General features: G+C 41.7%; 1 protein-coding gene across 1 annotated transcript in view; it reads left to right on the plus strand.

Moving 5' to 3' along the window:
- LOC133081275 (eukaryotic translation initiation factor 2 subunit 3, X-linked-like) overlaps nucleotides 1-11,054 on the plus strand; it is a 41,890-nt gene extending 30,836 nt beyond the window's left edge. Inside the window, 2 exon segments of the mRNA XM_061177364.1 lie at nucleotides 9,682-10,555; nucleotides 10,558-11,054. Coding sequence (XP_061033347.1) covers nucleotides 9,682-10,555; nucleotides 10,558-11,054 — 1,371 coding nt within the window.
- Nucleotides 11,055-14,041: the final 2,987 nt, after the last annotated feature.

A 14,041-nucleotide genomic window follows, 5' to 3' on the forward strand; every position in this document is an offset into this window, starting at 1 on the left:
TTCTAGGAATGCTCTGTGACCAAGTCTAGGAGCCATTTGGAAGTCACTTAAATATTTTGGCTTTAGTTTTCTTGCTTTTAAGAGGAAAGAGTTAGCTTTAAGTTCCTCAGAGACCCTTTCTGGCTTTAAAAATCTGATACTAAGGCTTCCCTGGTGGCGCAGTGGTTGAGAATCTGCCTACCAATGCAGGGGGCACGGGTTCGAGCCCTCGTCTGGGAGGATCCCACATGCCGCGGAGCAACTAGGCCCGTGAGCCACAATTACTGAGCCTGCGCGTCTAGAGCCTGTGCTCCGCAACAAGAGAGGCCGCAATAGTGAGAGGCCCGCGCACCGCGATGAAGAGTGGCCCCCGCTTGCCACAACTAGAGAAAGCCCTGGCACAGAAACGAAGATGCAACACAGCCATAAATAAATAAATTAATTTTTAAAAAAAATCTGATACTAAGCAAAATTAAAAGACACACCAGGAAATATATTTTTCATAGATATGTCAGAAGATGGATGCTCTTAATACATAAAGGGGTTTTGAAAAATCAATAGGAAAAAAGATGAATACCCCAAAAGGAAAAAAATAGATAAATAACACAGGTTTTTGTACAAAAATTTTCCTACTAATTTTAATAAAGAAAAACTGGAAACAGTCTAAATCCAAAGCAAAGAATAGTTTTTGTCTTAACCATGACACAGTCATATCACATAGTAATTGATAATCATTTCATAGTATTTAATGATAAAGTGTTTGCAATAAAAGAGGAAAAAAGAATGAAAACTTTCAGAATTCCAGTTTTATGTCTTGTTTTTCAAAAAAAAAAAAGACATTTATAGATAGATGATAAGTAGGCTAGAAGGAAATGTACCCAAAAGTTAACAGCAGTTATCCCTGAGTGTAGGTTAATAATTTTATTCCTCCTTTACTCTTTTATGTTTTTCTGAATTTCTACAATAAGCACATTATTTTCTAATTTAGAAAAAAAATGTTTAATCTATGATGCAACAAAACAGCAAATTCAGGGTTTTACATTCAGCTCCATTAAAATTTCATTTTAGCACCAAAGTGATAAAACCTTCACTAAAATAAATTTTCGAAGGTTATTAAAAACAGCCTTTATTATTCTGCAACTGTTTCTCCATAACACCATCTGTCTCACTCAATTGTTGATTAATCTATCTAAATTCTCAACGATTCATTAAATGTCTTGAGGACAGGCATCTAGTCAAATTTACTCCCAACACCAAATACCATAATAGGTGTTCAGGAGATGCAGGTTGAACCGAGGGCAAGAATTGAGAGAGCATCATTCTGGAAGAAATTGAGCAAGAGGCAATAGAAAGTGAGGTGGGGGGCCTTGAAGGCTGGATTGCCATGGACTATTTATAGGTTCATTCATCTATAGGGTGAACGTGCTAGGTCTCGAGTGCTGTGCTGACACTGAAGTTCCTGAGTTAAACAGGACCCAGAGCCTCGCAGCTTAGGGATCAAGGCAGACACGCCAACAAATGATGGGGACAAAATAACAGAGCTGAAACAGGAGCACAAAGGAAGAAGCTGTTCATCCTGCTGGCGCTGGAGGGCAGAAGGAGAAGCAGGGAGAAGGGACAGGACCATGAGGACAGTCTTAGAGGGACACAGAGAGGGAAGGCAGTGATCAAAACCAAGGCTGGGATGTTGTGAGGAGAGTTGGGTTTGGGAAACTGCACATTCAAGAATATCAAAGAACTCCACATACATCCCCATCACCCATGCCCACACAAAGCTCACAGGTGGGGAACCAAGGCACCGGAAACATGCACGCCTTCTCAGGAGGGCTCATCCTGCACCTGGACCTGGGTGGGTATCCCAGCAACTGAGCCGTCGCTCTCTCCCTGTGACCAAGGTCTTGGACCTCAATGCCCAGCTCTGCAGGAATCCTGTTTCCCCACACGCTGGCTGGGGTACATGCCCAGCTCTATGTGGGAAATATTTTTAACCTTGAGAAGAGGCATTTCTGAAACTGAGGAGCCCATAACTTGCCATCTGCATCACAATTCCATCACCTCCTGGTGATAAAGGATGAGTCTCTTTTCCTGCATGGTTCCCTGGTGTTAAATGGGATTACGCTCCCTGGTAAACTGGTGGGCCGTTTCCCAAGGAATGTCCTGAAAACACACACAGTCTCCTGCATACAGGGAAGGGTTTTTTTCCATCCAGGAAATGCCAGCATCTCCCTCTGAGTCGTTGTTGCCGGCTCGGATCTGGAATGCATTATTTGAAAATGGGCAAATGTAAATTAATGTCATCTTCAAGTTGAGCTTCTCAGCAAGGTAACAAAATGCTGACATCAGCCTGAAAGTCAAATTAGGCTCTGTGTGATGTGGTGTGACCTGAGGTGTTGACACCCTGGCCGGGTGCCTTTCGAGCTTCAGGAAAGCACGTGATTGGGAACAGAGCTCGTGACTTCAGCTGCTTCCAAGAATGCCCCTGGACAGTGAAGAATCCTTAGTGAGCAAATCTGTGATGTTGCTTCAGCCTCTTCCAGGAAATGTGCATGATGCATTCATTCTTCACACCATTACTGAGTATTTACAACATGTCTGACACTGGGATGGGTACTTGGGGGCAGCTGGTGACCTCCAGCAGATGTAGATCCAGCCAACAAAATCTCCCTGGGACCACAGTGGCTAGCTACCACCCCAGAGCTCTCCTCCCTTTCCTGGCCAAGTTGGTTTTACCATGTGCTTTCCCTTCCTCACCTCCCAGTCACCCCTCAGTCCACTGCAGGCTGCCTCTGCCCCCACCTCTCTATGGAAACCTCTTCCACAGAGGTTACCAGAAATCTCCGCACTGTCCAACCCAATGATGGGGCCCATTCTTCTGGTAAGCCAACCTCCTTCCAATGTTCACACTGTTGATGCATCACTCCTTTCTGAAATTCTTCTCTCTCTTGCCTTGTGTCACTGTTCCCTTATGGTTTTCACCAACCTCTCTGACATATAATTCTCCCTAAGGCCGTTGAAGACTTCCCCATATCCTACAACTATAGAATCCAAGCTTCTTGGCATGAAAGACCTCTTGGGATCCAGCTCCCACCAGCCTCTCCAGACTGGCTCCCTCTCCCCACACCTAATGCCACAGCAACTCAAAATCATGTGTGATATCCCTCCAAAGACCATGCTACCTCACATACATGCTGTGTGCCTGCTTCTCCCTAGAATACCTTTCTCCAGCCCACCTGGCCATCCACCTGGTGAACCTGGACCCTGTTTCAGAACCCTGTCAGTTGTCACTTTCTTGGTGAGGTCTTCCCTGGCCAGCTCTCCACTACTTACTCCAGAAAAAGCCATCTACCCCTCCTCTGGGCTACCTCTACTGTCTGCACTCAGCTCCACTATCACACGGGTCACACTGTCTTGTCATTGTTTCTGCATCTGTCTTACCAGGTTCTAAACTTCTTGAGGCTAGAGATTATGTCTCAGAGCTCTCTGTATCGCTGCTCCATGCACAGTGCCCGGCACTTAATTGAACTTTGAGAAATACTTATTGAAAAACCAAAAGCAGCTCTTGGTATAAGGGAGATGTGATAAACACAATAATGCCTTCCCCCAAAGATGTCCCCGTCTTAACCCCCGGAAGCAGTTAAGGACCTTGAAATGGGGAGATTATTCTGGATTATCCGGGTGGACCCAAAAAATCATGTGAATCCTTAAAATTGTAGAAGCTTCCCCAGCTGTGGTAAAAGAGAGATGTAACAGTGGAAGAAGGGTCCAGAAAAAGGCAGTGTTGCTGGCTTTGAAGATGGAGGAAGAGGCCACAAACCAAGGAATATGGGCCTCCTCTAGAAGCTGGGAAAGCCAAGGAAATTGATTCCCCACTTGGGCCTCCAGAAGGAACACAGACACGTTGATTTTAGCCCAGTGAGACCTATGTTGGATTCCTAACCTCCAGACCTGTAAAGTAATACTTTTGTGTTATTTTAAGCCACTAAGTTTGCGGTCGTTTGTTACAGCAGCAGTAGAAAAGTTAATACAAAAAAAAAAAAAGGGAGTTCATGCACAAATATAATAACTAAAAAGAGAAAGTGAACAGTGCCATCAAAGAGATGAAAATAGATGCCAGTGGGGTTCAGTGAGGGGTTCAGTGAGGGAAAAGGGAACTTTCAGCTGAGGGACTGGGCCACACTTTCTGGAAAAGATGACAGTGGAGCTGACATTTGAGGGATTTGGATTTCAGACACAAGGCAATGGGGGACCCAAGTGCTGTAGCTGGAGAGAGAAGCAAGGAGAAAAGCACAGAGGCCAGGGGTCCCGAGAACAGGTATGGGTGCAAAGGGAGGCTTGGAAACCGGAGGGAAGGACTTCCTTGTGTCCAGGCTCCTCAGACTCTGCCCAGCAGGGGGTGCACCCCATTCCTCAGGAAGGCTGGCACACACCCAGCCTCAGCCCTCAGCCCACAGCCCAGACTCCAATTTTCTCCCTGATTCAAATAAGCATGAATTCACTGAGGACCACCCTCCCCAACACTGCAAGCCCCTGGACAGGGGTTGGCATTTATAGCCTGGCTGGGCGACGAGACTTACCCACAGGAAGTAATTAGAAAACAGAACAAGACAAAGCACAGTGAAAGAGCCAATGGGAATATCACTGAAAGCCAATGGTATTATTTTAAGTAATAAAGGCAATGGGAGGCCGATGAAGAAAGACATCACTGTTGGCTGGTTTTTGGGGGGACAGTTTTATGGAGGACGTGGGACTTGAGCCGGGCTCTGAAGAAAAAGAAGCTTCTCCCTAGAAGGAATGATGTGGGATCTCTTGCTAAAACCCACTTTGAACTCTTGCTATTGGCAGTTTCTAGAGGTGATGGTGGAACCCTGAAAGAAGAATGATATTCACCCTCCATGGTGCCCCTCAGGCAAAATTCGGACCGTGGCAGAGCATCCTTTCTGAGCTGCTGGCAGCCACCTGGGAGGAGATGATCCACTTGGAGCACGTTGCCCTGTTTTCGTCTCAGAAGCACGACCAGGAAAGAGGTCTCATCACTGGGCACTCGGGTGGCCCTTCCAGGCTCTGCTTGGAGGCTGAATTAGGAACAAACCAGAGGATTGCCCCAGAGCTTGTCTAGGGAGGGCCCAGGGTCCCCCCCAGCACAGGGTCCCAGCCGCCTTCGGCAGTGCAAAGGGCAACCCCACGGTCCAGAAAAAAGACAGGATTGCCCAGGAAGTGAGTTAGCAAGTGAGCATGGAGTAAGCCCAGGCCCTGCAATATCTGAGCATGAGTGGTGAGTGTGGGTCACAGATTTCTCTGACATGGTGTCACTGGTCTGTCCACGAGATGGAAGGCTGAATATCCTGTTGGTCGAGTTATACCAAAGGGCTCCTAGCTTTTCTTTATTCTATTTTTTGTCGTGGTGAAAATTTTGTTTTGTTTTACACTGCCACGAGATAAAGAGACTTACATTTCACAATTTACACAGTGATGTCATGTGCATTTGAGAGTCGGGGCATGTGTCCTGCTGCTGTAATTTTTTTCCCATCTGGAAAGATGAGGGGGGGCGCATTCACACTTCCTGCAACTGTGGCCTTCCAATGTTATGGTTTGCCTGCTGGCGCTCCAACACACCACCCAGCCCACTAAGGGTGGTAAATCATTCTCTTGGGTGAGTACCATTAAAAACTAAAACCAGCTGTGCTCAGGGCCCCCAGGGTACAGAAGGATGGACCCCCCTCACCTTGGCCACGCTAATACATCTCCTTCCAAACCTCCTTGAGAAGGCAAAACCCTGAGCTCTGGGAAGAGGCCGGCTGACTCAAGACACGAAGAAGGGCTTTTCAAAAGTGGCACGAGAAGCGGGGGCGGGTAGAAGAGGAAAGTAGGAGTCCAGTGCATAATGGCATGTTTTAAACCATGTGCCTTCTTCCAGACTGGGTTATTAAATTAATTCAGAACTTATGCTTACACTTAAAAGATTTCTGTTCATATTTTATGAACACGATGATCTCAGAGTAATTTGCACTGGAAATGTGTCATATTAAATCAGGGGCACTAATAAACTTTACGACTTAAACTCCACATGGATCAGACGTGGCAGATAAACCATCCTATTTTTGCACTCATATTCATGCCATTGAAATACAGTTCCTCCTATGGGAAAACATAAATAAATTTGATAACATTCCATCTGCCCCAACATAAATGTACCTGTCGGGCATTACCTGTCCGTCCTGCTCCTCCACACCGAAGCTTGTGATGCTGGTGGGACGGGTTGACCCAGGCAGAGATATTTCTTCAGGATTTTAAAACACTTTGTCTCCTATGGGCTTATGACCTTCCACTCACTCTGGCACAGCCTTTGTGCTGGGCTGTGTGTAACTGTTCAGAAGTGTTTTACAGGTACAAATGCGGTGTAAAAAGTGCTGGATGGTGAGTTATGACACCTGAGTTCTTCTGGTTCTACTTCCGGCTGACTCTGTGATCTGAGCACAGATCAGACAGGACGGTATAATAGAAAGAACCCAGGCACTGGAATCAAAGGTTAATTTCCATTTAACAGATGTTTTTTGAAAGCCTCACGTGATCTAGGCCCTGTGCAAGGCACTAGAAATACAAGAATGAATAAGAATTCAACTAGAACCCCAACAGGGTTATTTGGGAAACTAAATTAAATTATTATAAAATTCATGTTGATCTGTACACGTCTATAGAAATACTTTGTAATTTTTTTGTTTGTTTTGTTTGTTTTCATTTTTATTGAAATATAGTTGATTTACAATGTTGTGTTAGTTTTAGGTGCATAGCAGTGATTCAGTTATACATAATGTATATATATTCTTTTTTAGATTCTTTTCCATGATTTTTTAAAATTCATATAAATAAATAAGTGTCTGAGACTAGCCAAGAAAATTCAGAAGAGTGAGGAGGGACTTGCCTCACCAGATATTAAATACAAAATCAATACATTCAAAGTGTTGTGGTGTCACCAAACTTGCGTGCAAACTTCCAGCCAACAAACCTGTGGATGTGGGAGTTGGGGTGAAAAGAAGGGAAACGATTGTATTCAGAACACATGGACTTCCCAGGAGTCCTCACCAACACGAGCAGCCAAACGTCTGCCTTCCCTATTACTCAAGGAAGCTAGAAGTCTTTTCTCTGAAAAAAAATTAAACCAAGGAGATTCTAAATTCAGGAAGATGGGTTCATCAAAGCACAAGAGCTAGGCAAACAGTGAAAATAAGAGAATTCCATGAAAGCCTACTCTTTACATATGAAGGACCCTCCACCCTTTCCTGCTCTGTTTCCAAAATGCAAGCAGCCAAGTACACCCTCACACACATCAACAGAATTCTAAAGCAGGAGACTGGATGGTACTTCTCTGGTAGGAAAAAAAAAAAAGACCCCTAACATACTGACACTAGAGGGATACAGTGAAAAGGGTCACTGGCAATCTGATCCTCCTCTCCCAGTAAATCCCCTCCCCCAGTCAAAAACAACTCCAATTAAACATAGACAGAGAGCTTTAAGGAAATCATCAGACCCTTAAGGAAATCCTTTTCATAGAAGATACAATGGAAAGTAAACATGAGAAAAAGAATTTGGAAGGAAAATAGACAAGGCTGTAATAGTCTCAGAAAGATGACATGATTTTTTCATCTATAAAGCAAAAGTAAAATGCTATTTAAAAGGTATTAATGCCACTAATGCCCAACTTGAAAACAAGAAAGAGCTCTTAGAAATTAAAATTGATAACCAAAGTAACATTATTCAAAAGGATTAAAATTAAAAAGTAAGGAAGTCTCCCATAAATTATAACTAAATGACAATAAAGTAGCAAATGGAGGGACTTCCCTGGTGGTCCAGTTAAGACTCCAAGCTTCCACTGCCGGGCACACGGGTTTGATCCTGGTCAGGGAACTAAGATCCTGCATGCCATGCAGCATGGCCAAAAAAAAAAAAAGAGTAGAAAATAGAAGTAGAAAAGATATGAAGACTTGTTGTAAACCCAAAGAATAAGAATCCAAATACTAAGAATTTCATAAGAATAGAAGAGAAAAATTCACTGGAAGGAAATTATTGATGGAAAAATTAAATAAAATTTTATAGAACTAAAGGACATGAGGGTTCGCCAAGTGACTAGCACAGTGAATGAAAACAAAAATCCACATCTAGGAAGATCATTGTGAAATTTCAAACAATAAGATAAGGAGATAATCCACAAAAAGTCCATGGGTCAAGGTAGAGGTGGAGGGAACAGGTGCATATAAATAAATGGGAATCAGAATGGATCAAACTTCTCAAAAGAAATCCTAGATGTCAAATGATGGTGGATCAATATCTTAAAAGTTATGAAGGGGACACAAAAATCAGTTGCATTACCATACACTAACAACAAACAAACTGAAAAAGAAATTAAGAAAATATTTTCATTTACAATAACATTAAAAAGAATGAAATACTTAGGAATAAACTTAAACAAGGAGGCAAAAGGCTTGTATACTAAAAGCTACAAAACATTGCTAAAAGAAATTAAAGAAGACACAGAAATGGAAAGATGTTCCTGTTCATGGATTAGAAGACTTAATATTGGTAAGATGTCACTACTACTCAAAGCCATCTACAGGTTCAGGGCAATCTATTAAAATCCCAACAGTGTTTCTGCAGAAATAGAAAAATTCATCCTATATTCATATAGAATCTTAGGGGACCCTGAAAAGCCAAAACAATCTTGTAAAAGAATAACGAAGTTGGAGAAGGTCTCACACATCCTGATTTCAACACATACTACAAAGCTATGATAATCAAAACAGTGTGGCACTGGCATAAAAACAGACATATAGACCAACGGACTAGAACAGAGAGCCCAGAAATAAACCCTAGCATGTGCGCAAATGACTTTTGACAAAGAGGCCAAGACCATTCAACAGTCTTCAGCAAATGTTGCTGGGAAAATAGCCACATGCAAAAGAATGAAGTTCTTTACCTTACACAATATACCAAAATTAACTCAAATAGATGAAAGACCTAAATGAAAGAACTAAAACTATAGAATTCTTAGAAGAAAACATAGGGAGAAATATTCATGACACTGGATTTGGCAGTGAGTTCTTGTCTATGACATCAAAAACACAGGCAACAAAAGAAAAAATAGGTAAGTTGGACTTCATCAAAAATTTAAATTTTGTGCATCAAAGAACACTATCAACAGAGTGAAATGAAAACCTATGGAATAGGGGAAAATATTTGGAAATCATATATCTGATAAAGGATTGATATTCAGAATATATGAAGAATTCCTACAACTCAACAACAAAAAAAAAACACCCCAATTAAAAAATTGGCAAAGGACTTGAATAGACGTTTCTCCAAAGAAGATATACAAATGGCCAATAAGCATTTGAAAAGATGCTCAATATCACTAATCATTAGAGAAATGCAAATCAAAACCACAATGAGATACCACTTCACACCCATTAGGATGGCCTGTATAAAATAAATCTTAAAAAAGCAGAAAAAAAAAAAGTGTTGGCAAGAACATGGAGAAATTGGAACCTTTGTGCATTGCTGGTGGGAATGTAAAATGGTACAGCTGTTATTAAAAAACGGTATGGCATTCCTCAAAAAATTAAATACAATTACCATGTGCTCTAGTAATTTCACTTCTAGATATATACTCAAAAGAAGTGAGCTCTCCAGGCAAGATGGCGGTGGGGTGAGGCTGGTGTGACGTTAGTGCAGCCACGCCTTTCTCGGCAAGATCTCTCCACTTTGGATGTTACCAAGTTGACGCCACTTTCACATGAAGTTATAAGCAGACAGGCCACAATTAATATAGGTACAGTTGGTCATGTAGCTCACGGGAAATCTACAGTTGTAAAAGCTGTTTCTGGAGTTCACACTGTCAGGTTCAAAAATGAACTAGAAAGTAATATTACAATCAAAGTTGGCTATGCTAATGCTAAGATTTATAAACTTGACGACCCAAGTTGTCCTCGGGCAGAATGTTATAGATCCTGTGGAAGTAGTACACCCGATGAGTTTCCTACAGACATTCCAGGGAACTTCAAATTAGTCAGACATGTTTCCTTTGTTGACTGTCCTGGCCACGATATTTTGATGGCTACTATGCTGAACGGTGCCGCAGTGATGGATGCAGCTCTTCTGTTGATAGCTGGAAACGTGTCTTGTCCTCAACCACAGACTCCTGAACACCTGACTGCTATAGAGATCATGAAACTGAAGCCTATTTTGATTCTACAAAATAAAATTGGTTTGGTAAAAGAAAGCCAGGCTAAAGAACAGTATGAACAGATCCTTGCATTTGTACAAGGTACAGTAGCAGAAGGAGGTCCTATTATTCTAATTTCTGCTCAGCTAAAATACAATATTGAAGTTGTCTGTGAGTACATTGTAAAGAAAATTCCATTACCCCCAAGAGACTTTACTTCAGAACCCCGACTTATTGTTATTAGATCCTTTGATGTCAACAAACCTGGCTGTGAAGTTGATGACCTTAAGGGGGGTGTAGATGGTGGTAGTATTCTAAAAGGAGTTTTAAAGGTGGGCCAGGAGATAGAAGTCAGACCTGGTATTGTTCCAAAAATAGTGAAGGAAAACTCATGTGAAAACCCACCTTTTCCAAAATTGTATTGCTTTTCGCAGAGCATAATGATCTTCAGTATGCTACTCCAGGAGGGCTTATTGGAGTTGGAACAAAAATTAACCCCACTTTGTGCCGGGCTGACAGAATGGTGGGGCAGGTACTTGGTGCAGTTGGAGCTTTACCTGAGATCTTCACAGAACTGGAAATTTCCTATTTCCTGCTTAGACGGCTTCTAGGTGTACGCACTGAAGGAGGCAAGAAAGCAGCAAGAGTGCAAAAGCTGTCTAAGAATGAAGTGCTTATGGTGGACATAGGATTCCTGTCGACAGGAGGAAGAGTTACTGCAGCCAAGGCTGATTTGGGCAAAATCTCAGAAGTAGGAGAAAAAATTGCCCTTAGCCGAAGACTTGAGAAACACTGCCGTTTAATTGGTTGGGGTCAAATAAGAAGAGGAGTGACAATCAAGCCAACAGTAGATGATGACTGAAGAATTAAATAACAGATTTGGATGAAGTCGGAATTTCTCTTAATAACCTAGGGGTATATTTTCAAAGCAACAGTGAGGACAGCTCATTACCTTAGGAGTAGCTGTAAGATTATTATCATTTTTGGTGATGCAAATTTAACCTCTAGTACTAAAATAAGGTCTACAGTAAAAGTAAAAATTGGCCTAATGTTGGACTGAATCTACATTTTACCAGAAATTAATCATTCCTAAATAATGTCTAATTTTTACATCAATGAAGGTTTGAAAGGAAACTGCTACAACCAGCCTTTGCTGAAGCACACATACCACTGAACCTGTTTGAAATAAAATTTTTCTTCTTATTTAAAAATAAAAATAATAAGGAAGTGAAAGCAGGGACCCAAAGAGATATTTCTATACCCGTGTTCACAGCAGCATTATTCACTATAGCTAAAAGGTGGAAATGACCCAACTGTTCATCAATAGATGAATGGATAAACAAAATGTGGTATGGCCATATAGTAAAATCCTATTAAGCAATAAAAAGGAACAAACTACTGTTATCTGCAACAATATGGATGAATCTCAAAAAATATGTTAAAGAAGCCAACATAAAAGAGTAAATATTATATGATCCCATTTGTAAGATATTTCTAAAGAGGGCAAATCTCTAGAAACAGAAAGTAGATCAGTGGTTGCCTGAGACTAAGGCAGGGAGTGGAGGTTGGCTCTAAATGGGCACCGGGAGACTTTGGGGTGATGCAAATGTTCTAAAACTGGATTGTATGATGGTTGCACAACTGTATAAGTTTACTAAACTCATCAAACTGTACACTTAAAATCAGTGAACTTTATGGTAGGTAAATTATACCTCAATAAATCTGTTTTATTAAAAAAAAAAAAAAAGTGGTGTTGGTTATTCCTCCCCACACTTACTGTATGACCCAAAGAGATTTGTTCTGAAATCCTGAAAGTGAGCAGGTGAGGCCGGCAAACTGAAAAAAGATGAAATAGTCCGCTGAAGTACTTTATGACCCCGAAAGAAAGAATTGCAGTCTTTAGGGGCTACTTGGTCACAATCTAAGGAGATGGAGACAATATGGAGCCAGAGTTCCTCTCCCTGCAAAGGGAAGATCTTGGGCAGCAAAGCCCCGTGAAAGTGCCAGGCACTGTTTCCCATCGTCCAACTGGGACATCAGAATCCCAGGGAGAGGGACCGTGTTTCTCCATCTCCCAACATGGAGAAGAAAAGAGGGAAGAGTTATTACCATCAGGTGGTTGGAGGAGAGGAGCAGGACTGGATCTCTGTGTGTGTGTGTATGTGTGTGTGTGTGTGTGTGTACGAATGCATCAGCATGCACTTAAACCCCTATACAAACACAGACCCATTTGTACGTATGACATAAAATACAAAGTTTCATCATATCACAATTATATTACATATTTTTAATTATAGGGAAATGATAAGAAGGCAATACACTCAAATGCTGGACTCTTGGTTGGTTGCTCATTTTTAACTGAAATGAAAAAACTTTTTTTAAAATCTTTCCTTTTTACACGGGTTGGCCTTCATACATATTAGCAGGCAGCATCTGCACAGAGATAGTCTCTTTGTCTGGAAAGGTAAATGCTTAATTCAAGCTTTTGTGTCATGAAATTAATGCTAATATAAATAAGATTTTAAAGGATAAAAGCAGTCTGGAATGTTAATGTAAAAATGTGCACTGTTATTGAAAGAACAGACTTATTAGAAAACAAGGAAACAAATTAAAAACCCTTGCATTGGGTTCAAATGAAAACTTTTACCAGCTTCATTAGTTTGGGAGTCAATGTCCTTTATCCCCTCCAGAGCCAGCCATGTAATTGTTGCTGTCATTGTCGTTGTTTAGTATGTCAGAAGGTGAGGAAGACCAAAAAGGCAGAAGGTAACTCTGGGCAGAGAAAAACACCTAAATAACACAGGTCTCCAGAAATAATTCTTTTGCCTGTATTTCCAGAATGGCTGGTTCTGTAATCAGATTAGCCAAATATTTATAGAATTTCTACTTTCCCACTATGCTTTACAGACATAAACAGTGTGATTCGTTTGTGTGGAAAAGTTCATTGAGGTCAAGGGTAGGAACTGCATTTGACTCTGCCACTTACAGGCTGTCCACCTACATGTGTACCAGCTTATGTGTTTTTAAGACACAGAGGATCCTTCCTACCCTCAGGATTGTCTTGAGAATTGAATGGTGTAATACCTGGTAAAGCAGTTGCCACCAAGAGGCCACCCAATCAATGGTGGGTCTTTTTCCGTTCCATTCCACATTTTACCCACTGTTCACCATCCTGCTCAAACACACACACACACAATCACAGGTCTTACTCTGAGAAGTTTTGCTGACATTTCCCATGGAAAAAAACAAACGGAACCATTTTCAAGAGGAAAACCTCAACAGCACACAAGATGAAGACTGTAAAGGGCACCTCTACTCCCAGTGAAGAAGGATTGGTGACTGGAAGCAGCAAAGAGACACCTATTCCCCTGTCCTCCCCCGTTCTGACAGGAATAGGAGTAGAGGACACCAGAGCACCCAAATCTGGCTAGGAATCTGCTGAGTGAAAGGCAGAGCCTAGTGGACCTGGCTGATTATGAGGTCAAGGCTGCATATTCAAGCCCCAGAAGGAGATTGATCCTGGCAGCAATCTTATTCCTGGCCCTGACCTACTCACTGTGCTTCCATTGGATGGAGGAGCTATGTCTGGGGGCTGGGAGGAGTAAAGGCTCAGTGCAGTCCATTCCCATCATCAGAAAAAAAATTCAAAGCATAGATCCTATTAACAGATGTCCTTTTAATATCAATACGTGAGAGGGACCACAAATAAACAGGGCCCTGGAATGTAAAGAAGAACTGTATTACTTAGATAAAACATTCAGCTGCTATAACAAAAGTCAAAATAAGAGTGGCTTAAAAATGATGGTTTATTTCTCTCTCACAGACGAATCCAAGTGCAAATAATCCAGG

This window comes from Eubalaena glacialis, chromosome 20 (genome assembly GCF_028564815.1).
Source record: "Eubalaena glacialis isolate mEubGla1 chromosome 20, mEubGla1.1.hap2.+ XY, whole genome shotgun sequence".
Lineage (NCBI taxonomy): Eukaryota > Metazoa > Chordata > Mammalia > Artiodactyla > Balaenidae > Eubalaena > Eubalaena glacialis.